This window comes from Chaetodon auriga, chromosome 3, assembly GCF_051107435.1.
Source record: "Chaetodon auriga isolate fChaAug3 chromosome 3, fChaAug3.hap1, whole genome shotgun sequence".
In the NCBI taxonomy this organism is placed as follows: domain Eukaryota; kingdom Metazoa; phylum Chordata; class Actinopteri; order Chaetodontiformes; family Chaetodontidae; genus Chaetodon; species Chaetodon auriga.
The window spans coordinates 20,227,398-20,254,206 of record NC_135076.1 but is presented as its reverse complement, the minus strand read 5'-3'; the positions used below and the strand labels follow the sequence as shown (position 1 = coordinate 20,254,206).

Here is a 26,809-nt window from a genome sequence, read left to right as displayed (position 1 = left end):
TGGGTGAAGTAAAACTAAAATGTACTGCTTCAGTATTTATTTTGATGCTGCTAACTGATGCTGTCGTGCTTCTGTGTCTCTTTAATCTACTGCCACTGCGGAAGTGGCACTCTCTCCTTGTGCGTCTGTGTGTCTGATTGTGTGAGTGGAGACGGGTGGAGACGGGCGTGCAGGAGTCAGAGCTGAACCACACCAGCTGCACCTCATCTCCATAATCAAGACCTCTACAAATACTCAGATGCCAGATTGTAGATTCTGCTGTCTGTCAGCGTTACCACACTTCAAGCCTCTTCACCTGCATTTATCCTGTTTTCTGCTTGTTGCCTGGTTCCCCTTGCTAACTCTGTCTCTGCAATGTATATGTTTACAAGTAGAAACGGTCAAAGTTGGAGCATTAATTTGAAGGCTAAACTAGCGATGAAGTCCACAAATGAAAAATAGCGGACTGACAAATGTGCTTATTGGAAAGAAAAGTTTGATCTGCATTAATCTGATTCAGATGTTTTCAAATCCTGCATGAGGTCTTTAACTCGTCACTCAAAGAGTCATTAATACCATGTCCTTGGACATTCAAATGGAAAAAATCTAACTCTTCTTAACACGACGGCAAATGTTAACACACCTAAATGCACCGTCACTAACCTACTGCAGGGTTAGTGACACACTCCCGATTACTCTAGTCTGCATGTTCCCCCTCATCTAACACACATCCAAAACCCATGCTCACCCTTGACATACTCAATGATGGAATCTAGCAAATTACATTTAAACCAGTTTGTTGGATTTAGTGACACCTGGTGGTGAGACTGCAGATTGCAACCACCTGAATACTCATCACCTCAGGAGAAGCTACGCTGGCTGCTAAAAATGAGAAAAATGTGAAAGATGCTCTTTACTCCTGTGTTTGGTTTGTCCTTTCTGGGCTACTGTAAAAACATGGCAGACTCTGCGGAGGAGGAACTGCTCCCTCTGTAGATATGAAGGGCTTACAACAAATCAAAATAGCTCAGAATAACAATGCTAGAATGATTACCTCCATGTTGTTTTTAATGATGTATTCAGAGATAGTTATTAATACCTGGCTCTGACTGACTGACTTTTGTCACTACTGGGACTCCATACTCAAAACACTACTGTAACATCCATGACAATGTTCACCAAATCCAGGAGGTGGCGCTGTCACTCAAAGACGAAGATTACACCGTACATCTTATTTGAGATGTTTAGATGCAGGAATTCTTTAAGTCAGATAATTCAACAGTGGTGGGATGCAACTAAGCACGTTCATCCAAGTACTTTACTTTGATTCCTCTCTATGAATTCATATTTGTTGTCTGTTTTTATGGTAGTAACTGATCTCACATGGAAAAGTCCTGCTGAGTGGTCTAAAGAGAAAAGAATGATCCCACACAGTTCAATGGGTGCATTTATTTGCCTTGAGAAAGCGAAGCATGAGCATTTCATTGACTCTCTTCACATGCATTTTATTGTGATCGCACAGTACAGTGCCCACTTCACATTAAAACTTGTCACAAGTGGGAGCTGCTCAGTATAGTCTTCCTCTGTTGGCCACATACCAGCTACATTGCAGCATTTTGGAGTTAAATGTGTTTGCCAAGAGCACTTCACGAAGAGTCAAGAAGTATTGAGTGCTCACTTCCCCTTGCCATAGTTTCTCACTGGTATCCTAAACCTTGTGTTTACAAGTTTCTCCTTGTATGCAACAGCGCAACTACTGCATGCCAGTGTATTATCAATTCATCATTTATTTTTCATTTATCATTGATGCTTTTATTATAGAGGGACATCAGCAATTCAGTGCTCATTTCCCAAACCTTACTGCAAAGGTATCGTTTCTGAAGTAGAGGTGAACTTCACTGAACCTGACTTACAAAGTCAAGTACAAATCTCGGGAAACATCAAGTACATTCCTCTCGGCTCAGAAGTCACATGTGCATGTGTGTAAGTGTAATGCATGTATGTTGCACCAGGATGAATCAGACTCACTGCTCCGGCCCCATGAGCTGTCCTGACAGGCTGAACTGTGTCAGAGTTGCTGCCCAGAGCGCTGCAGCAGCCCTCTGAATCAGAGCTGTAGACACTGGGAACAACACATATGGACATATGTCTTTTATTTTAGAAAGACACTCCAGTGGAGGCGTTAGGATGGACGCATGGACGGATGGATATACTGTAAATATGGTTTCAAAAATTTGAAAAAGAATACTGTATGTTTTACATTGAATATCTTCTTCTCAGTGAAAAAGAAAGTAATGGTATGCAGTCTTTTGATTCATCCGCCTTCCTCGTCACACTTAGCACGGCTTAGCCAAAGAACGACCTGTTCTCTTGAAATTAAACCATTGTCAATGGTTGTGTGACTCAATGTTCACGACAACAAATCTCAGCCACTGCTTGATTCCTTCCTGTTTCTCCTCAGCTGTGGTCATCAAGACATGATAGAATTGTCTCCACTGTATATTTCTGCTTTTTGTCAGCTCCTGTATCAGCAGAGTGTTGAGCGTGTCATGGTGTCTGAATATCTTTTCACCAGTACTCTGCAGCCACACTCCTTTACCAATGCATCCTCTATGCTTCTTTGATGCAGGGCTATTGTCAAGCCTTTAAAAGAGCCCCTTTTCCTACACGCTCAGCCTGCTGTTTCTGCTTCTGGGTCCACATCTTGTTGAATAGAACCTCGACAAAGACAGAGTTCATCACAAACTGAGCTGTTGATTCTGGAGTTTATTCTCCACATTCGTCTCTTGTTTTCGTTTTCTTCTGGCACTCAGCTTAATAAATGCCCGACACTGACACAGAGGAACAACTTACAACTGTGTGTAAAGCCACCAAAGACTTCAACTAACAGAGTGGGCCAGTAACAGATTTTCATTTCTGCTCCATGCATGTGAACAACCTTGGAAAACCGCACTTAAACCCAATTAGTTTGAGATTAGGTGTTAACAAGACTCTGAGTCAAAGGTTAAATAGCTTTTCTCATCCATTCTTGTATCTGAACACAAATTGACTGTAGAACTTCCTTTTTGGGGGGAGATTACACCATCGCCCGCTGCCATCTGACTCAACCCTCACGTAAAAACAAATCTCAACCGCTGCTTGAGTTGCTAAAAGAATTGTGCGATTAAATTAATTGACTATAATGATCTGTTCAAGGAAGGAAGCTACATCATCTGCTGGAGGTTTCCTCTCTGTTGATTTAACAGTTAAGGTCTCCCTGATCATGACCTCAGCCCAGTGAAGTACATGTACAGTATGCATATGTTAAATATACTGTACAATCATAGATGTATGTGTAAAAAGCATACGCAAATAAACGCATGTAGTATTATACTGTATATACACCGTTTGTTACAGTTAAATCAGGACCAAGTGTTCCTCTTAATCTAATGTGGTAAATGTTGATTTTCTGTGTGAATCACTACACAGCAGGCTCAGTCTTAATCTCAGCAGTAACCTCAATGTTTTCTCTCATCCAGTCTCAGTCAGAAAGCCTGCACCAGCCTGTGCTTTAATACGTACTGTCAGTCAGAGGAATCCCACAGTGCACTGCAAACAGAGAACTGCTTCAACATTACGTACACTTCCTGTCAGGTGACCCTGCCCATGGACCAATCCTGGCAGCTCCTCTGTAACCCACCTCAGCCTAGCAGCAACCACAAACACATGCATGCACTAAGCCTCCATTCACAAATGAATTCATCGAAAACACAGATATTTTGTGCGCAAAAATGTTTCAAAAAATAATCTGAACCACAGCCCAGAGTGCATTTAGTGCAGTGTCATTGAGCTCCTCATCATTGTCACACAGTTGTACAGATAAATGGAGAATTCCTGCAGTATTTCTATGATTTTTATTTCAGAGCTTTCGGAGGGTACTTGTCAGGCCAGTAAGGCTCTGACTCTTTCCCTCTTTACTATTAGCTGCTTTTAAAAATTCTATCACTGCTGATACCACTGCGGAGAATTAAGAATGTCTGCAAATGCAATTCTCCCTTTAATGTAAGAAGCACTGTTTTTTTTAATCTGATTGCCAGTAGAATCAATTAATGGTCACATAAATATAGCAAAGTATGTCTCTGTCAGTGTGTAAGCCATGAAGGAAGCACCAGAAATTAATTTTTTTTAGTCGAGAGAATTGACAGGGTCTGCTAATCCTGGTTGCCTTCTTTACAGCAGAAGAGCAACACATTTGTGTCTTTAAATTCAGTGTCATTCCGCTTTAACCAACACATGGCGGTAATCTGTTTTCTCCTGAAATCTGGGACATAATGCATGACCACAGTAAACGGTTACCTCGCTACAAAATATGTTACAATGCAAGCTGTTGATTTATCTTTGCACAACACATTTCTGTGATTACACAGTTGGCAGTGTTCAGGAAGTGTTTTTTGATTCTGGTTTCAGATTTGTATTCATATCTGATGACACACTGTAACTGTAAGGCCTGAATTTGAAGCAGTTTGTACTCAGGTAATATATATGCAGACCTTCGGTGAATGTAACCTTAACCAGTGTGGCATATACCTCCAATGTGCCTTTACATCTCATCAGACTCTAGTGCCATTTACAGAAGGAGTCATGCATACTGGGTCAAGTGGAATGTATTCATTAAGTGCCTTTAGCATTCTCTGCCTTCACTGGAGAGCACAGAAAATGGAGCTATTATCTGTCAACTGATCCCTCTTCTACATTTTTTACTCGGGCTACAAGCAAACGAGAAATATAACAAAACATAGATACAAAATGAAATGATGCAGAGAATTTTATGTCTCTGGTGAGTTCTTTTATTTCAGCACATCACTATTTATCATCTCAGCTTATCCCACCTTCTCCTGTGCCTTCTCTCCTTAAGAAAGCCCTCTGTCTGGCTCTCCAGTGCCCTCTGCTGGCCCCCAGCTGCAGGTGAAGGAAGAGAGCAACACTGCAGTCTTTGTGGTGTGGGAGTCTGTCTGTGAGGCACCAGCGTGGCTTCATCACCCAGCGCAGTCTCTACTGTCAGGAAAGCAGACCTGAATGAACAGGGATGTAATTGCCTTTGTCACTGTGTTTGTGAGAGAATTGTATTAAGTTGGAAAAAATTAAACACCAACTTAAAGGCTCCATAAACACATTCTCTACAAAGTGGACCCCCTTTTTTATGTTAAGCTACATTTGCCTGCAGTTCCAGACTGACACGTTTATATTTAAACATGTTTTTTCTTTTTAGATATATAATATATAATGACATATGATTTAATGATTATTGTGATTATTTACCGTTACTCATTGTGGTAGTTTAGCCTTAGCTTTAAATGCTAGCAAGGAATCACACAGTGAGACTGTACACAATGAGAGAGGCTTGATTATTTTACGTCTGGATAGTACTCTCAGCTTCATTAGTACATGCTTTTAATACATAAGACAGATAAGAGAGAATAAGAAGTGCATGTGGAGTGCAGTGCAGCAGGAAAAGCCCTTGTGTGACGTAGTTGCAACCGTCCCTCTATCTCCTCGGGCCTCCTGTTCTCAAGGCCAGGCTTCAGTGGCTGATTAGGAGCTTCGCTGCTGACTATGTGAGCTGTTCATTTGAGGAGAATAAATGCAAAGTGGGCATTTAAAACACTTCTGGGAGGGCAGTCAGGTTACAGTAAATAGTATAAATGTGCAATGCACAAGCAGAAAATAGATGCCTTGTTTTCTCTGCGTAAATTTGCACAGTTGTCTCCACAGAGTATGAACAAGTGTGAGAGTGTCATTCTGTGTCGTCTCTCATCAGGAGAAATGTTCTTTATTGGCATTTCAGTTGACTGTAAAACAACACTGAGCTGATTGATAGCCATCACTGGTTGAACAACATTAACAACACTGTTCTTTTTATCATAGCTCAGACAAATGCTGAAAAACACGTTCTCTAGAAAACCTACGTTTGTCACAATGCAGTTCATGGCCCCTGAACAGAACTGGAAACGTCAAGGCTGCCCATCACAGCCTCTGCTCCTGTTGCCAGGATAAAGCAGAATATCTGGCCTCCAGTTCCTGACTCTGCACTCTGCAGTGTGACCGCCTGGATCTCCAACTCTGAATACATGCTGAAGAACTTCTACTCTGAGACAGCGGCTCACACTTCAACCTCTGAACTAACTAATGAACAGTGTGATGAAGAGGACCATTGGAGAATTATGATTAATTGTTATAAATGTGTGTGCATGCATAGCAGAAGAGAAGCACATGGGGATGCCGGGTGAACCTTTGCCTTTTTGTCTTGTTTTTTTATTTTTTTTTTTACTGTAGGCCAATATGCAAAACACTTTCATCCAAATTTCTAATCAGTTGGTTGCAATCTGCAGCCTCACCACTAGATGTCACTAAGTCCTACACACTGGTCCTTTAAAGACAGTAAGACATCACAGAGAGTTTCCTGGCATTGAGCTGGAGGACACATCAGGAAAAAACTGTCAAGCTTAAAAATATTGAGAATTGCTACATATCAGTAGGATTTTTTTCTGCATTGCTTTGCTTTAGTGCAAAGCACTAAGTGCAGAATCAAGAACTTTTATATCATGTTCAGAGCTATGTGCTCAACACACACTCCCATCTTTTCCGCCACGTCCTCTGCATTACGTTGATGTAGCGTTTTCGTAAGTGAGGATCACCCTCCTCTTGCATGTGAGAGTACCTCCGCACTCCATCTACTGGAAGACCAAACAAGGGGGCTAAAATGACAAACATTTAGTGGCATTCCCTTGTGGACTGGGACCATATTTGTGAGGCTCTTTCCTGCACAATATGTGAATGACAGGATGTCTTATTACTTATTACACTAAAATGAACTTGCTACTGATAGAAACAACCAGAAGGGGGCAGAGAAAACTCAATTTTAAACGTATTACACTCTTACACTGAAGTCTCCATACTGGTCTTTTTCTCCCCCAGATATTCTTCTGTAAGTTGTTGATGTTTCTGTTGCATATCATCAAGTTTTAATTGGCAGTTGGTGCTAGATACTCTTATTTTAATGCATTTAATTCAACCGTTTGCAGGAAGTCAAATAAAGCTGCAAGCCAGAGTTTGTGCATGTAAGATTATCTACTTAACTCAAGGGTGCTGAACTAATAGACTTGGGGGTAAACGTGGTGTTTGTCATGCAAACAGAGTTAACTGTTAATACACACAAACGACTCTTCTATACACATGGCTGTATGCAGCCAGCAAGCAGTAGCCTGGTATTGACTGCTGGTGGGGAAACATCCTGGCTGCCTGGAGCAAAATAACAGAGTGGCTCGGAGTCATGCTGGTGTTAAGTCATGCTAATTTTGCTTCAGTCCCAGCAGTGCTTGTTAAACTCTCCCTGCTTTTGTTGAGTTGGAAGTTTTGTTGGTTCTATTTTTTTAATCACCCACCAAGTGTGCTCAGCGTGGGTCCACCTCCCAGTGACACGAAGCTGTTGACTAATATGTTTGGACCTTATTAAGAACCTGTTTGCTTTTTAGTCAGCTTCAATATAAATCCCTCTCATATATGGGAGGAGAGTGCACTCTGGGAAAGGTTAAGTTCTCCACCAAAGTGAGCAGTTCAAGTGTTTGTCCTGTGGGGCTTTCATGGGGAAAATGAAGTGCATGATGGGATGAGATCATGTAGGGCTCTCATCTATATGTGAGGATTTCAGAAATGGGGGCAGAGCTGAGTCCCCAGTTAAAGCCACAGCCTTATTGTAGTGCATTTAAATCCCATGATTGTAGGCTCTTGATTAAATCCAGATCACTTCAGATAATGAGGTCAGGTGTAATGACAGTCATTTGTGCCAGGCTTTGACGTTTCCCCCCTTCTTTTTCTGTTTTCCTCGGGGGTATTTTTGACCTGACAGAGCAGTTTGTCCCTGCTCCACTGCTGCCAGGCACCTCCTCCTGGTTTGATCCTTACAATGTTTGAGAAGACATTTTTAAAAAGTTGGTTTGCAAAGCACGGAGAGAAGCAAACCGCAAAGAGGTTTTTTCTCTCTTGCTCTTTGCACGCCTGTGCGTAAAAACTTCGAGCCTGGCGATGTGCAGATAGCCAGAGAGGAGCCAGACGAGGAAGTTGGGAGGAGGGACCAGTGCAGTGGCGTGGTGTGTGCGGAGAGGAGTTCACACTGGCTTCTCCGGACGCCTCCAGCGCTGTGAAGTCGGAGGATCTCTCCAGTTCTGGTTTTGTACCCAAACCAGCAATGCGCACAAAAGGACGCAAGACTCCAGCGCTGCTGCTGCGTATCTGCTGAGAGCCTCTAACACGCTGTCTTTTTAAGAAAGCTACACACCTATGCTTCAATGTCAGCACAGGTAGTGGAGAGGATCCCGGAAGAACTCGTAGTGCAGGTTACCTGTTTATTTGCAGTTTGAACTTTTATTCCAAAGCGAGCGAGCGCCGATGGACTTACTCACCTTATTCCAAAAGTAGTTTTTTCTCTCTTAAAGTTTTTGATTTTAAAGTAAACACAGGGGGAGGAAGATGAAGGAGCTGAGGAAGAAGAAGCTGTACGTGGTGATGGACGTGCTATGCGTTTTAGTTGGTAAGTTATGGACACTAAGTACTAAACGTCAGCTTAATCCGCTTTTATCTAGGAACTGCACCTCAGCGTTGGCAGCAAGAAGAACATATGATCTCTGCGGTTTTCTTAGCACTTTCTTACCTGCCGCCCGGTGTGTTTGTGTGTTTTGCACCCGTGACAGCAGCTGGGGCATAACGACGACTCTGTCATGTTTGACGTTGGTTTATTTAGAATTATAACGAGATATTAGTTTTTAATCTGACCAACGATCTTTAGGACAACATAGAAGCTATTTTATCCCAGTCTCTCTTTTAAAAGGCAAATGAAGCGACTGGATTTCCAAGTCTGAGTCCAGTACTAAAAGAGCAGCCTGTCAGCCGGTTTGTTTATGTTGTCCAATGTGACGTTAAAATGCACCATGGCGAAACTCAAGAGGAAATATCATTATCATCTTCCTCACGGGGCTGCAGCATGCTCCCACCTACACACCGAAAACTTTGCAGGAGTTTGCAGAGCCTCAGGAAGCTGAATGTTTGTTTATGGAAATTTGATATGCATGTGTGCCCCGCTTATTCCTCATTTTCTTTTTTTTCTTTCTTTCTTTTCTTTTTGTCTGTCAGGAATCTTCCCAAGAATGTCCCCACACCCCACATACAGTGCATGTCTCAAGATATTACTTCCACATTGCTCCACACACCATTGTTTTGCCTTTAACTTCTCGTGTTGGCTCTTTTTTGACTTTCCACTGCTGTGGTAACCAGATCCCAGCATTACTGTCCAAGTTTTTGTCTCCTTCCCACTCTGGGCAATGAGCAAATAATGACTTGTTGGAAAATGAATCATATCAATGACACATACTGTGGTTATAGTTGACAGCATTTCTCTTTTCTTTAATCTTTAATGAATAGAACTGACTATGAAATATATGGAGGGCCAAAGGTGTCAAATAAAGGGTTATGAAACATCCTATTAACTGATATTCAATTGGACAATTAAAAAGGAATTAATAAAAGTGGAAAAAAAAAAAAAAATGAATTAAGGATCCATAAATAAACAGCAAATGAAAAGCTATTTCATTAATTGATATTTGATAGGGCAATAAAAAAAGATTATTTCCAAAACTTATAAATGAATCCATTAACAATAACAGCAAATTAAAAAGTGTTTTATAAAAACACCATAAAACAATCAATAAATCCACCAGTTGAAGACAGACTAATTAATGCTTAAATAAATAATGGCATTCCAGACTTGACGCTTGTGGTCTTCCATAGAGATAATGATAAGGTTCTCATAGTAACAAATGCAGGAGCTCCTCACCACCTCCCACAGAAAAAGCTGTTTTCAGATGCGGCCTCAGAGATCATGTGTGTATGTGGAATGTACCACCACGGTGGGATGTTGGTTTTCTCTATTAATGTCCCTGACAGACGCAGGTTGCGTAATGGTCTGGTGTTTGGTGGCATGCTCATCCCTTGTTGTGTCTGCGCTGGTGACAGTGGTGAAGTTGGAGGCAGAACGGAGGCAGGGATCTGCTCTGCTGTGCACTTTCAGCCCCCCACGCCCACCCCCGGATTTTCAGAGAGCTTAGGGGTATTTTTTCCGTCTGTGGGAACGTCCACAGACTGCTGAACTTGATAAGCCTCGCCATTTCACTGTCACAAGTCTGGGATTAACGTCTGGATTGGGTTGGTCGGTTAGGTCTGGGTAGCTGCTGTATCCCACCCTTTTGCCTCTCCCTTCCCTTTTGCCACCCACGTCACCCACCCAAATAATCATCAAGTCAACCCCAAGCTTATGTGAGGTTGCCCGAGCCATGTAATAACAACGTGGTCGAGCTTGTAATTAGGCTGACCATTAGCCTACATGGAAACAGAGCTTGGAGTCGGGATTTGTCTGCATTCTGGGACTATTTACATTTCTTATTGTAAACCAAAAAGTTCACATGTGAACCTCCCAATGCTGTAATCCTCTCTGAGTTGCAACTGCTGTTATCTTTTGTGCTCACTGCTGTTCATTTCTTTGTCTTTGCTGCATTCACTTCTGACTGAAATATTAATTCTCCACTTTGGTGGCGTCCACGTGTCTCCCTCCGACCATCTTTTGGTATGAAATTCCAAGGCCAAAGAAAAGCAGCAGATGCAATCACAGGGCCATTTCTTTGGCACGCTCTCTGTCACTCACACCCTGCCCTGCCTGGGTCAAACTAAAAACTGATGTGCCTCCTCTGTGTTCACACAAGGTAAAATAAGCACTGAAGCTCTTAATGGAGAAACCTGGGTCAAAATGGCTGCCTCAAAGAGTGGTTTACTGATACCTTAGACACAAACTCTATCTTAGAAACCTGTCCGATGTACATGAGGGACATTTGAGTTGTTTTTGCTGCCTCATCCCTCAGTTTGTTGTTCATTGTAAGCTCTCGGCCTCTCTCCTCTCTCTCCATTCTCTCTCCAGTGTATGGCTCCCTCCCTCCCTCTCTCCTCCTCCTGTCTGTGTAAGTCTACACTCAGCACAAATAGACGGTGGGTGTTGGCTGGGAGCACAGCGAGGAAAGACCGGGCTTTAACCTCTCCCTGCCCACAGCTCGCATTGTGCACTGCAGGTGTAGGTTGTTCAGGAGTCATAGCTTGCATTGCTGCACGACTCGGGCGCTGCTGTAGGCGATCCAAACGGCAGCAAGCTGCGAGTTATGAGTGACATGCTAAATAGAAGTAAGTAGTGTGTGACTAAAAGGCCGCGAGGCAAGGCCTTGGTGCAGCACATGCACGCGCACACTTTTGTTTGTCCGTGTGTGCACTCTTTGTTGTCCTGTAAAGTGCACTGTGACAAACCAGTTCTGTCAAAGTCTGTAATGTCATAGATTACACACAACATGCACACAAGCGTCCACTGGATGCAGAGGGAGACGCTGAGGCTCAGCTTTCCTGGCTGGAGGTAATTTTCTTTTTGATTTCCAAGGACGCAACTGTGCTAGAAAGGTGACACTGAGTTATTGGTGTTTCACCAATTTGATTTGTCTCCTGTGAGTTTTAGCTCACAGCTACCAGAGAACCTACAGGCATGATTCATTTATAGATGTGTTTTTTCCTCTAACTCACTCAGTTTCAGATTCTCCTCCAAAGCTTGAACAAAGCTTGAAACTGTTCTCATATTCTCACTTTGGCTGCTTGTTTTAACCTCATACAATAGAGTTTGCTCCCAAAGCCCCACAGCTGTAAAACTATCAAGGATTTCCTACATATTTCCGTCCATTATTTCCATCTTATTCCACATAAACATCCCCACATTCTGTTCTTTGACCTCGCTGGATGTCGGTTAGAGTTTGTCTGAGTGATACAGCGTCGTTGCTCCAGCTGGGCCTCTCATGCGGTTGTGTTGGGAAGGCTGATTGTCCTGAGTTCTCAGAGAAAGGCAGTGATGGGAATCGTTTTCCTCAGGAGAGCTCAGTCATGGAAACTGAAGCCCTTTGAACAAACAGGCATATCCCTCTGAGAAATATGAGCCTAGTTTATTTTCTCTTCTTCTTCTTATTGTTGTTTTTCTAAATATCTTAATTGCACAAGGATTTCTGGTAAACCAGTAAAGTCTTTTATCAGTCAAACTTTCAAGTGGATTAGGATCTTTTGTCACGGTCGCTTTTAAAAACAAATCATTCGTTCGTGTTGATTTTGGGACTTCAAAGCCACGTTCCTCGACAGTCAACCCAGCGCACAGATGACTTCAAAAACTGTGGCCTGAAATCAGGAAGTGTAGCTTTTGATAGAATTATAATAGATAGTATTGTTTTTACACAGAGGAGAAAACTGACATCTCCTACCACTTTACATTGTTTTGGATTTCCTGAGAAATTTCCTAAATTGCTTTGCACCATGTAGCAGCAAGAGCCTGCTGTTCTCCCAGAGCTATCCCTAGCTTTCCAGTTTCTTTCAAAGGCAGATGATGAAAATGCTGGAGGAGTTACCTGCCGACATGTAGGAGAAGTGAGAGAGAAAACACGTGCATTGAGAGGGAAGCCTGAGCCAGTGGGGATGATTTTGACAGGGGCTGGAATTTAGCAAAATGTGACCCTAATTTGGAGAAACACTGACAAGATGACTGGCGTTAGACAGCAGCTAAACATAGTCCACATTTGCATACAGTAATTATACAGAATGGTATATTTGGCTATGATCTCTAAATATCTGCAGTGTAGAAACCCGCCATTCATGATAGTTCTACCCTTCAGCTCCTGCAGACCTTTATGGTTTGAGTTTAAAACCTGTGTGGCTCACTTCTTTGATCCCCTCCAAACCCAGACTCTTTGATTTCCAAACCAGATTTAGCAGCCCCCCCACCGCTCGTACGACCTCAACTGCCACCCTGTCTCCTTCTGCGCTGCTTGGAGCAAAGCATGCGTAAATGATGCACGGAGCAAAACAGCAGGATTAAAAATAAAGAATGGGCAGCAGTAGGATTTGGTGTGACTGGTGAAGTTGGGCGTTCCTCATGTGAATTAGAATTCCAGAGGCCAACGCCGGCAGAGGTTGTAGGCTCAGCACATACCTTCCACATTAGTCAGTCCGGCTTGGGGTGAGACAGTCGGAAAGAGGGAGAGTTTTGTTGTTTTGTTACCGCAAGCCATCTTTTAAAAGCCTGAAACATCACCTATGCTGGCACACTAAAGAGCTTTGGCGCTCTAGGTCTCTTGCTGTCATCTCAACAAAGCGTGTTTGAATTGGAGGGAGGAAACAAAAGAGAGCAGGAAAGAAAAAGAAGTGGAAACACTGACTGCAGCAAAAAGAAAAGAAAAGCCTGCCTCTGTCCTCGTCCACAGTGGGAGGGGGTGATTGTTGGAGCCATAGTCAGGTGGAGTTAATGACTGAAGAGTGAGCCGGGGATGAAAATGAAAGAAGCGAGGAATGGTGTTAATGCGAGACGAAGCACAAGCTCTCAACAGAAGGATAAGATGGATCGTTAAGGGGCAGAGAAACACAGAGAGAAGAAACTCGCTGAGTGACCTTCGCGCTGGAAAGACGAGAAATGAGAGTGGAAGAAATTAGATGGAGGGGCGAATGTTCCAGCTGTGACCCTGGAAAGTATTAGACCACGCAGGGCAGCCTGGGGGCATGAGAACACCCCTCACACACACACACACACACACACACACACACGCAGGCTTTACACGCCTTGAAAATATGCATAATAAAAACCCAGACTGTATGTTTTTCAACTTGAGGAGAATAATTGTTCATCCACATGGTTTCACAGGTGCAGCAGGTTATGTCAGAGAAACCAGGGCAAGTAGGTGTGGAGTACTCTCAAACTCCGTGAGACAGCTTCCAGATGATTTTGGCAGTTTGAGTCCAGGCATCGACCTTTCTTTAGTAGGACAGGCGAACAGAAATGTCAGAGAGGACAAAGAGAAAAGCGGAGGTAAAAACAACTCGACAGAGACCGGCAGAGCGGGGACGTGACGAGCCTCGAATCTCAGCCCCACAGTGCGATTGTGGTCCAAATGGTCCTGCGTAATTGCACATCTGCCAGCTAAATAAAGCACCATCCCATTGAGGCCTCTATATTTACAACAGAAGGAGAAGTGTGTGGGAGGACGCTGCGATCAAGAGAATGACAGGCAGAATGATGGAGCTGCACGGAGAAGAATGAATGACTGTGAGGAAGAGAGAAAAAAAGGCAGAATGGAGGATGTGAATCAGCGGTGGTGGGAGGAATGAAGGAAGGAGTGCGGATCTCCTCTTACACTGACATCTTTGTTTGTCGGTGGTGTTAGTCAATGCTAAAATCTTCCGTGATGCCCTTCAGACCTCGTCAATTACCCAGCTCTCTGTTGCACTAATGCGCAGGGGAGACAGCGAGGTGCCGCTGTGCATGAAAGCTCATTTGCGGGCAGGTAAATGAGAAGCCTTGAACTTCCCAAAATGGACCCAAAGCCTCTCAAATGGGCCTTTCTTAATCTGAGACAGGAAAGCTCGAGTCCTGCATCCTGCAACTTCAAACAGGCTCCCATTAGAGGAGATTTCTGACTGGCAGCTGGAGATTAGCTTCCTGGCTGCATTCCAAACTTCCCTCCCCTTCATCCGTAGAAGCAGGTGTCTAGAAGGAAAGCACCTCCACCCCCTATGTCTACCTTCCCTCTGTATCTTTTGGGTTTTCTCGACAGAAGAATCCACCATAGATGTCTGAGTTCAGCTCTAGTCAGAGACGCTGCTTGATCTTTAAGTGGAGGCAGCTCTGGAGCAGTGTCAGTTTGGGTTGTGGGGTTGTCTCGTGGTGTCCTGGAGGCCTGTTTTGTGTACCGATAGGTCTATTTTTGCCTGAGAGCTGTGTATGTGTGTTTTTCGAGAGAGTGGCTGGTTTGTTTCTTGCACATATTCACCACAGAGGCTCTGCTCATGAGACACATTCGCACACCACAAGAAGCACCGTTTGTTCTGCCCGTGTCGGCAGTCCAGACTCCTTACATCACTTCAGTTGAGCGCTTTTATTTTCATCCAAACTTGTAATTTATGGCTAACAAGTGTCACCTGTATTAGTGCCTCGTTTATGAACGCAGAAATGAAAAATTCATGTATTTTTTTACAAGCCTGCCGAGGGTTATTTAAGCCCAGGTGCCCAGACTTCACTCAATCCATGAACTCCAAGTTTGGTTAAGAGGATTTTGTTAAGCACAAAAAAGAAAAAGAAAACTTTAGCATGTGGCTAAATAGACGAATTCAAATGATACTTAAGAATGTAATGTTGAGGTACATGCAAAACCTGTTTATCTTTTTGTGAGCTTGTTAGGTAGAAGCAGGCAGTATATTTCATTAGCTGCTGGCACCTCTCTTTGAAGCTTCTCTCTTAATTTTGCTGCCACTCCTCTGTGATTAATGGCCCCGCTCTGGCAAGTGTTAAAAGCTTCATAAAACAGTTCGAAGTTACTATACCATGCGACTCCAGTGCAGAAATAATTATGTCTTTCTGCCATTTCAAAGTGACGTTTACCATTCTGTATAAGTAAATAAACATTCCCCCGGACTTTGTCCAGGCCAGTCTTACATAAACCTTTAAAACTCGCTGTTATTATAATATGTGTTAGTATTCGGTCAAACAGGTCTTTCCTTTGCTTTTGTTTGCAGTTCCATTTTTAATGTTGTGCTAAATGCAAACATCCCACACTGCGTAAAACGTTGGTATTAGCTGACGTAATATGTCCAGTGGAAACAGATTTCATGTCACCATGTAATGAGAGGAAGCCATGGATCGAAGCCGCAAACACCAGCAAAGGGCAATGCTTGTTTTCATGCATGTTACTGCAAACACTCTCTTTTTAAATCATGGTTTAAGGTATTTGACATGCTGTGTAAATTTCAGCCCCGTCCATACTGGATGTATAAGGAGTATGGAAATGTTTGAAACAGTGTTTTGTAGGTTGACAGAAACTGTGCATAGCTGAGTAGTAGTCACATTAATGACTCCTCTAACGACACTCTATCCCACATGGCTCTGTTTGGTTTAAGTCCAACCATTTGTCAGCAGTGGTAAGATGCAGAAGTGAACCACAGGCAGGTTTTTTCTTGTCTTTTTTAAGGGGACACACAGCTGTGTTTCTTGCCAGCTGGATGCAGGATGCAGGATACAGATGTAGAAGCTGCCACCCCAAAGCCACATCAGTAAATCCGTATCGGGGCGCTCCCCTGAGGCGCCTGAGGCAGGATGTTCGCTAAATACAACAGACCCTATATTGTGTTGTTGCAACAAACAGGATTTTGGAGGAAAATGCGTGGGATTAGTCTTTATGCACCTGGTTTACCATGTCCCAACAAGGCTGGTACATGTGTAAACAGGGATCCTGGTGGTTGGTGGCCAGTGGGAAGTTGCCGTGTGGGGACAGGTGTCATCCAGCTGCTGCTGCTCACAAAGAGACGAGGCTGAGGACAAAGAGGGGGAGGTGGAAGAGATGCATCGGGCATATGTTGGCTGCTGAAACTGCCTTTAGGCACTAAAATGTATTGTTAAAAATGACTGCATGTGTTGGTTAAAGCTGTTGTTATTATTGACTTTGTGGCAGAGTTGTTGTTTTTAGCCTTTGGTTTTTGTAGTAACTAAACAAATGAGATATAATGTGGAGCTTCAAAGGTTGTCTCCAAAGTAGAGGAAGGCTAACCTTTTAAACCTGATTAACCTTTCTCTGAGCCTGAACAGAATGTTCACTGATGTTTACAAGACATTTTGTTCTTCACCTGTAAGTTTTGTCATTTGCGTCATGGAGAGGTGGAGCCACCTGCCAACAATCTCTCAGTTCGGCGAAGTAAACGCTGATAAGCCAGATGTAGAGTTACTTTTAACAACTTGTGTTGAAACACTGAAGGTGGGAGTTGTGTTTCCTCCCTTTTCCACATATCATAAGAAGATTACAGCTTTCTTGTGCATGAATACTGTGTTGCAGTCAATTGGTATCTCTGGCTGTGTTTTTGTCGTCAATGTTTGTCTAGTCTAAACCCAGCTCTTCAAGGTCGGGTTACCAGGAGTCCAACGTGCAATGATGTGTTTATCCTTTAGATCGCTATTGTTTATTCTCCTTCCAACACAAAGCTTCTATTTTGCTGCTGCCCTTCGTTGCTGAGCCAATAAGGCTCTTTGTCTGTATAGAGTCTGTGTGGAACATGTGTGCACTTGGCATGTCACTAAACAATGTCCACCCTCATCTCATGCCACCTTGGATATATGCGACAAGAGCAAGACTCACCCTGCACGTCACTGCACAGGTGTAATTTTTTATGGTTTATTATGAATTAGTGAGAGAGCTTTTTGTTTTGATTCTCAGAATTAAAAGGACTCGCTGTCTGTGAGCTGAAGTTTTAGTTTCATGCATCAAAATGCTGTCAAAATTCAAAGCAGTAACGTGTTGTACTTTGCTCTTCGCATCCTTTTGAACTGCTCTCGTGTAACATGTCATAAGTTTTTGTGTTTTTTCAGTCAGCATTCATACATTTACAGTAGGCTGTTGTTCCGTATCCATCATGAGGGGTGTTACAGAATGTTCACCTCAGCTGAATCCTGATCCACCGTCCAGTTGTATATTTTCCTTTAGTCTCAGTCTTCAGCGCTCTTGGTCTCTCATCAGTCAGTCTCGCTGGACGTCCTCCTGGAATTATGTCAGCTGCAGACATTTTTTGAAAGAATGGGAGGGGTGCACTCCTCATTTACACAGGAATGTAATACTATTGGTGAGTGTGCTTTTTTTTTTTTTTTTTTCACGTCTGTTTTTCTTGCCTTTACTATGTGGCCATATGGCATTTCCATAGTGGCCCCAAGACTGTCTGCCTGCCTATTATGGACAGCAGTAGTGGAGAGCATTCCTCAGCAGGGCTGCAACCCCTGAGTATTTTCATGTGTCAATTAATTGTTTATACCAAATATGAAATGTCAAAAATAATGATAAGAACCCATCAGAACCTACTAGAGCCATGTTTTAAAATCACTTTCTGTGTCTCTAACACTCTAAAGTATTAATTTTACAGTCGCATGAAATGGAGAAATGCAAGGTAACTTTGACTATAATTTCTGTCTATCAAGTAAGGTCTTTATCCCACATACCGTATCTATTAGTCTTCTCCACTTAAAATCTTATGTGTATGTTGAGTATGAAACACTCCGCATCGCAGGCTTAAAAATGCATAGTGTGAAGTGAGAGTGAAGTGATATGGTCAGTTACAATGGATTCAGTGGTGAGAAGGTGTCACTGCTGGGAAAAAAAATGATCATAACATCCAAAAGAAATCTCAAACTACTTGCAGTTACTTCTCTGTTACTCCACTATATCCTCACTATGACTAAAATCTGCCTGAAACTCTCCTTCAGTCTGAGACAGTTGGACTTGAGAGAGCAAACGCGCATCTGTAAAATGTATTCATCAGACTGAGTTTATCAGTAGAACTTTGTATGGAACGCGTGTCCTTGTGTGTCTGCAAAATGCAGTGAAGTGTGTGTGAGACAATGAGAGGACTCATATTTGGGATGGATGTTTCGCAGAATCTCAAGGATATCATTCGTGCACTCGGCAGCCTTGAGCGGCTATATATGGTCTTATTTTTGGACAGAGACACATCATTCAAAAGAGCTGCAGTTGTGTGTGTTTTGTCTGCACCAATTTGTGTAGTCTTGTTTATACACTTCTGTTGGGTTTGTGTGTGATGTGTGATTTTTACATATGCCCACATGCCTGAGTATATAAATACTATTTTGCGCTGTGTATTTTTGCAATTCCTTGCTCTGCATTTCTACCCTGACATTTAAGTACTGAATGTTTTTTGTTTTTTTTTGTCCTTCTTGTGGGTTGGTTTCATCATCGTGCTTTTAGACCTTTAGGTTCCAGAGGGAGCGGGAAAACTATTTAGCTATCCTTAGAGAAACATTTTCACTTCCCAGCTTTGGAAATGATGTAATGTCTGAAAACCTGCAGGAAGCGAGACAAATATGTTATTCCAAAACATTTTCCTCAAATATCAGTGTCCATTAACTTGGATCAGTCTTGTTCCTGGTCTGTCTGCCCAGTTTTAATCTTGGCCGTGACCAAGCATCACATATCACTGAGAAAAACCAATGCGTTTGTCTCATTTTAGTTTATTTCTCCAAATATAGTAAACATCCTAACCCACCTCGCTGGACTTCTGATTTGTTTTTGCCACAGCGGCGCTGCCCTTCATCATCATGACCATTGTGTTCAAGCCATATCAAAGAGGGGTTTACTGTGACGACGAGAGCATCATGTACCCCATAAAACCAGATACCATCACCCATGGCATGCTGGCGGCTGTCACCATCTCCTGCACGGTCATCATTGTAAGTTTTCCTCAGAGCATCAGTCTCCCCTCTTTTCCCGCGAGGAGTTTTATTACATATCACCTCAGTAAAGCCAGAATCGTGGAAAGTTTACAGTCATTTAACAACATCCTGTGCTGTTTGCTCCATTGCTAAATGCCTTTAACAACTGGGCAAAGTGTTGATGTATAAGGAGGGAAAGTCATTTCATTCAACCGATGCAAAAAATCAACAAAGCTTCAAAAAACTTCTTTCCGCTGTTCACCTTCTTCCTTAAGATCTCCTCTGGAGAGGCGTATCTGGTCTACAGCAAGAGGATTTACTCCAATTCTGACTTCAACCAGTACGTAGCTGCACTCTACAAGGTAGTGGGCACCTTCCTGTTTGGAGCGGCTGTTAGCCAGTCGCTGACCGACCTTGCAAAGTTCACCATCGGCCGCCCGAGACCAAACTTCATGGCCGTATGTGCCCCCAAGTTCTGCACGGGATACATGCAGGGGATCAACTGCACTGGCAAGCTTCAGGATGTCACAGAGTCCAGGTAGGAGGAGAATATCTCAGTCTTATACTTGTATTATTGGAATTCTAACAGGTTTTACATGATAATGATGCTAAAAAATCCTCTCTGAAGCATTAGATTTGATTCTTTCTCCTCTTCAGATTGTCCTTCTACTCTGGTCACTCCTCTTTTGGAATGTACTGCATGCTCTTCCTAGCGGTAAGTAGCGCATGATCATTAAAAGTCCTGATAAATAATGTAGATTTGGATCTCTCTGTGCAGTAAACATGAAATGATCTTCATGAGATCTCCATGCGAATAACAGTCCCCAGATGAGCTCATCTGACAACAGCCTTAAGCGTTTGGATCTGTGCTCAAGGGCTAATTGTTGAGAGGAGAAAAGGCTCATAGAGTTGGTTTGTGCTAGAGGACATGAAAGGACAAGGCAATAGTTCAGAGGAGGAATGTGTATACTGAGAGAAGTGATTTGGAGGCCTCTGCTGCCTTTTTCCCAGCAATGATGAAGGCAAGGCATGTGCTGTGTTCTGTCTTCCAGGCCTATCCAGTTCATTACCCTTGGCCTCATCTCTTTGTGTTAAAAGCCAGGCACCAGCGCTAGACAGTCGGCTTCAGGAGGCCAAGCAAAGCAGCACTGTTCAGCTCAGAGACAATTCGAACCACAGAATATCTTGAGCTGGTGTCCCTTAATGTCAGTGTCAGTGTTTCTGTTTTTTGCCAGGAAAATACTGCAAACAAATAGAGCTAAGCTGTGATATCCAGCCTGCGTCCTGCAGTGTTCAGTGCAGAGTGCGACTCTGTGTCTGGGGGCTGTGGTGTGATGCCAATTTTTGCACCTTCAACAGCAGCCCAGCAGAAGCCCGGAGAAGCCTGTACTGTTGCCAGGTTCATAATTTTTTGGCATCTGCTGTTTTCCAGTAAAAAAGGGGTTTCAGTCCATTGCGGACATAAATTAGATGTGAACTCAACACCTTTTTACAGTTAAATCCAATTTGAGACATACCAGCCACTGCTTTTGCTTTAGAGAGACACAAACTCATACTCCAAATAAACTGGCTCTTTTGTTTTTGGAGTTTGGAGAGCGATGCCATCCACCCTGGAACCTGATAGCAGGACCGGCTGTGTATTTAAGCAAATATAGAGATGGCTTTTGCAAAGCAGAAATTTGACTGCTGCCTTACTTCCCTGTATTGTCAGCATATTTTATTCCATATTTCATTACTCAGATTCCAAAAAAGTTGGGACGCTATGTGAAAAAGAGAATTAAAACAGAATACAATCAAACAAACTGTTTGCTCACAACAGCTTCACAAAGTGTCTCTGAGCCCATGTAGTAACGTCCTTTATCCAATCATGTGTTCACAAAGTGGTGAACCTCGCCGCAGCCGTGCTTGTAAACGACTGAGCCTTTCCAGGATGCCCCTTTCATACCCAATCATGATACTATCACCTGTTACCAATCAACCTGTTTACCTGTGGAATGATCCAAACAGGTATTTTTGGAGCATTAAACAAGTTTAGTTGCTCCTGTCCCAACTTGTTTGAGACGCATTGCTGCATCAAACTCAGAATAAGCATAAATTTATGCTTAAATTTATGCAGTCTTTGTACTGTTTTCAGAGTATTTGTCCAAAAGGATTAACAAATGATCACAATCTGTTATATTTATGGTTTCAGCGGCGTGTATGTAACACTACATCAATGCTAATGATGACGATGTTGCTCCTGACTCCAACTACATTCTCCTAACATTTTGTGACGTGGTTCTGACATCTTTTTTCAGTTGACAGTAACAACAGGAAGAAACCTCTGCTTAAACACGCTGTCTCTCCCTCTGATCTCTCTTTTTTCTGTCTTTTCTCCCATCAACCTGCCCAACGCTCTACCACCCTCTGCTCCTCTTCTGCCCTTTTTCCCCCTCCAGCTTTACGTGCAGGCGAGACTGGTGGCTAAGTGGGCCAGACTTCTCCGGCCCACCATCCAGTTCTTCCTGGTGGCCTTTGCGGTGTATGTGGGTTACACCCGAGTCTCTGATTACAAGCACCACTGGAGCGACGTGCTGGTGGGGCTGCTGCAGGGAGCGCTTGTTGCTGTGCTTAATGTGAGTCTCCAAGACAACTTCTTTCAACTTCCAACACAATATTTCCATGATGATTTGATGTTGTGTCAAGGCGCTGAGCTGCTCAAACAGTGAATGGAAGCCAAATTTTCGCCAGTTTACAGAATTTTTGAGGTTTTAGACTGAAAATATTATGATGTCATTAGCTCACAGCTTAAAAAAAACACTTATCTCAGAAATCATGCTGACGCTGAAACATTTTTTTGACATTTCATTTCCTGTCAAGGAGCTCCAGCCTCTGACCTGCTGACATCTTCACTTTGAGTCTTCCTCCTGTGGTTTCTGGCTTTAGGAAAACCAAACATGGGTGGGACTATCCAGATCATAAGAAATATTATTGAATGGAGATCCTTCTGTCAGTGATACTCCCTTCAAAGTGGAACAGCCACTGAAAATCCATATTTCAGCATTATTTCAGTCTCGCAGTAAAAATCCATGTAGACAGGAAGCATGATGGGAGTGTGACGCCAGCAAGGTGTGACTTGACACAAACCCACACACTCACACTGGCGTGTTCTCAGGCAATAAGTCCGTTCTCCTCACTTCATCCAGCTGGCCTTCTTTATTGTTTGGCCGTTTCCCTGTTTTGAGTGAAGCGCTGTCAGCACTGCCTTGTGGAAATTCTGGAGCGGGCGAGTGTGCCTTTGTGCATGTGTGCGTATCTGTATATGATTAATTGTGAAGTGAGCCCGCGCCTTTGGCCTTCACAGTGCTGTGCGCAATTAGAGACCCTCCTGGGCATAGTGTTTTATGGCCTACAGGGTTGTGCCTTGCTCTCTGTGTGTTCCTCTCAGATGTGTGGAAGTGTGAGTATCACTTAACAGCTGTGCACGGACCTGTCCAGACACATGTAATCACAGTTTCCAGCCCAGCCCTTACCTCCTCTGAATCCCTTACATGCTTATCCTCCAATATCTGTGGGAAAAATTACCGAAGCTAACGTCTCCTTCTCTCCCTTTCTCTGCAGGTGCATTTTGTGTCAGACTTCTTTAAGAAGCGTCCTCCACGTTGCACTAGGCCAGACACAGCTGATAGCGAAGAGCCAGAGAGGAAACCCAGCCTGCAGATTGCAGACTCCGAGCATGGAAACCATTACAACTATCACCACAATCCAGGCCCAGTGTGATAGCTCATGACATTCGGGAACAAAGGCTGCAGCCTGCAGACCCCAAACCTGTGTGATAGGGTCCAACTCTGGGGCCTTCAGCCTTGATTGCGCAGTCAACAGTGTTTAGATAGCCTGGGTCATCTGCAGTCCACTCTCTGTGGGCTGACTCCTGATGCTATGTGAGAAGACCAATGAGTGTGAGATGTTAAATGTTAGTGTCAGTATGATTTCTGCAGCCCTTTGCATGTCTGTTTGAAAGGAGAAAGCTAGTCTGTAGCTTGCAGCCTTCAAGCCCCCAGCTCCCTCCCTCTGTGTCAACCACTCACACCCCACCTACTCCCCAACCACTGGACTGACTGAGGGGGCTGCATCCCATCGACAGGTGCCTGAGCCCCCTCTCAAAGACACCATGATGACCTCCTTTTCTCCTGTAAGAGAGAGAGGAGTATATTGTTTTTGATACATCGTTGTTGATGTTGAAGCGTATGTGCTTAAAGCTGCATTAAGCGAAAGACTCCAAACACACAGCAACAAAGCTATGATGCAGATATGACACGCTAAGTGCTCTTGGCTAATGTGTTAGCAAACAAGTTAACACAGAGCAGAAATGGAGGAACATGGGCATCCCAATGAGCATCCTTTCCTGCCAAATGACAAATCAAGGTCAGGTATTTGCTCACCTTTATGGCACCACCTGCTGAGAAAACATGTTCTCTTTGGTTTGATGTGTGGAAACGATACAGGAGACAGCTGCTCACCATTTTATCGAATGGATCAGTGAGAGTGGTTGGACTTCCACTATATTGATTCAAACATGGCTGAAACCTGCAGAGATCCAGGTGTGAATATGTTGATGCTCACTGGCAGCAGCAGCAGCTCTTTTACTTTGAAGGAGTTCTTTGATCTAATCGCTTTTTAATCGCTTAATGGAGCTTTAACATTTTTTGTATGTTTTTAATTTCTGTATGTAGAGAACCCAATTTGTTTGCAGTGATGAAAGAAATGTATGAATGTTGATACACGTTGGTAAAAGCACAGTTTGTTGATTGATTAGCCTCACTTTAGTGCACTTTAAACTGGCTTCACACTAGAAGAGTGCTACAAATCATAACAAATTATGAAAATGGCAACCAGTTTGCGGTAGATGAGCTAATTTTCTCCATATATCATGTCACAAGCTGAAAATGTCAGCCGCCGGCCACCCCAAAGCTGCTTTGAGAGGAGATGTATGTTGACTTAACCGACATGCCAGACTAGAAGCAACACTCAGCAGCGTCTGAAATCAGCTGACAATACATGTCTGCCAGCTCGTCTAACTGCCACACAAACAGGTCTGGGTGTCTGACTAACAATATAATGTTTTTAAAAGTCACTACACAGGCTTGTCGTGCCTGGTGACTCACTACTTTGATCAACTCTGATTCACTTGTACCAGTGGAATTAAACTCACAGCAATTATCCTTACTGGCAACACTGAAGTGTGATGTTGTGTTACTAACCTAGTGTGCCAGATCAGAGTCTGGCTTGTTGAATCCTCTGGCCAGTTCCAGCTAGTCTGAATCCAAAGACAGACACTGAGTCTGGGTCAGATTCATCCTCAGCAGTAGTGTTGCTTCTCTAAAACGTATAAGTGTAGTTGTGGAGTTTGTGAATGATTGATGTTTCCCCTGTGTGAAATGGACTGCAGAGGTAGAAACCATTGATGCAGACAGCTTTGATTCCTGTTGGACTTTATGTGTCATACCACTACTATATTGCCAATCAAATGTTAAGAAATTTGGCCTTTATCTTGTCTTCCTTTTCTGTTTTATTGTGTTTTAATCTTTCAAATAGTAATAATGATAATCAACGAAGGATGAGACAACCATTTTGAAAATGGTGTTTAATTTATTTTGAATAAAAGAAGTTCTTTATTTACTCTTACAAGGTTGGAAATGCCAGCGCTGTTAAGGTTTTTGTGCAATCACCCCTGCTTGCCACTATGAGCCACAAATACTGTATATACTAATGCTATGAGACATGTTTCATGTTGCGTGAAGGATGTATATACATGCTTGTATGTTTTTATTTCACACGTAGGTACATTTTTAATTTCACCTGTACAGTGTGCTTTGGCCGGGGCCTTCTCAGACTGGTGGCTGTTAGAGTTGCCACACAAATGGATCCAATTCCACATCCAAACAAAAGCCAGATGCCTTGGCAGGGCTTTTAAAGGGCTGTTGTAATGATAAAGGGTTACATACCCAACTGTGTTTTTTGAAGCTAGTAACACTGCTCCCTTCCCACTTCAAAGATTCGTCTGTGTTCCTTTTCCCCTTCCTGTGCTGATAAATGGGGTTAATTTGTGAATAAGGTCTCCTGTACAGTTCTTGTACAGCATGCAGACCCCTAGAGGACTGACAAGAGATCAGACAGACCACAAACCTGATAGGGGGGAGACAGGAAGACGGAGAGAATCTCACCTGGTAGTCATTCTGAAGCCCCGAAGCTGAGCTGGGACTGGAGAAAGGCTGGGTCCTCTAGGGGGTGGGGTGTGGGGTGTCCCATGGTGAACCTCAGTCTCTGGGGTCTTCTACACGTTCAAAGCACAGATTTATAACAAGAAACAGCTGGAACTGGTTGCGGTGAAGTGCTGTGCTCACCCCCTCCCTTGCTGCCTACATCTAAATCATCCGTGTATTGCTGCAGCCAGACTAATAGCCCAAATGAGGATGAGGATGTAGTCATGGTGTTTGATTCCCCTCCAGCTTCGTGGAAACAAAGGTTCTCAGCTGGTGATGTGGCTCCATGTGTTATTATGCTTTATTGAATTAGTCCCTTAAAGTAGGCACTGGTTGGCCGGCCTCCTGTTCATATGTCAACTTGTATGATTCATGTTTGCTTTTTGTATGTAGATTATATCTAGGCTCTAAACCAGAGAATTTTAAATAAAGATATAATCTATCAGTCATATTGTTTCGTTTTATTTACACATTTAATGTCACTGATTTCTAAATTGTTGATACAGAGATTCGAAGCATAATGTACTTCATGGCCACAGTGCCTGATAGATGGTGTTGGTTTTTCCCTTTTAAGCCACAGATAGTGAAATCTTTGAAATGAAATATGAGAAACTGTTATTGCAGCTTCAAGATTTCAAGATGTTCTTGGCGAGTTCACTGTAATCTTGATGGCGAGCCATTTTTCATTGGATTGATGCAAATTAAAATTCTTCAGAAGGTCAGCACACTTGAAACTGGTGTTGTAACAAGGCGTTGAGGGTACCACTGGTTTCATTCAATGTCTGTTATCAAAAATGGGTTCATTTCATAATGAATCCACCGGGATGATATACAGCATCTGCTCTCAGAAACAGGTCTCTTTGCCCCCCAAAAAAACAGATTTTCTCACTTAGCTCATGTTATTCTGCCATGCAGAGAGTTTTATCAGCTCAGTCCTGGAGACATCATCTTTAAGAATATTACATCCACTCCAGTACAGTGAGTGTAAATTAAGTTTAGTTTGTGGTGCTAAAAGTAAAGAAAAAAAAAAAGACATAAAGAAAATTCCACAGTAAAATGTCTTTCCAGAAACTGTCTCTGGTCGAGCCACAGAACACATGTTTTTCTGTAATTTGGGTGAACTTGCCCTTTAACATCGTAAATTTTAAGATATCTTTTCCCTCCTCGATCAATCATTCCTTCAGGCAATATTTTACAGCGTGGGGAAAATAAAACTCACCAGCATTTTCTTTATTCAAAT

The 26,809-nt window shown here is 43.0% G+C and overlaps 1 protein-coding gene across 1 annotated transcript; it reads left to right on the top strand.

Moving 5' to 3' along the window:
* The first annotated feature begins 7,918 nt into the window (after nt 1–7,918).
* plpp2b (phospholipid phosphatase 2b) lies at nt 7,919–26,018 on the top strand. The gene is made up of 6 exons (XM_076727138.1): nt 7,919–8,545; nt 19,194–19,345; nt 19,603–19,865; nt 19,985–20,042; nt 21,766–21,942; nt 22,928–26,018. The coding sequence occupies exons 1-6, from the start codon at nt 8,485–8,487 to the stop codon at nt 23,084–23,086; spliced, it is 870 nt and encodes a 289-aa protein (XP_076583253.1). The 5' UTR covers nt 7,919–8,484; the 3' UTR covers nt 23,087–26,018.
* Nucleotides 26,019–26,809: the final 791 nt, after the last annotated feature.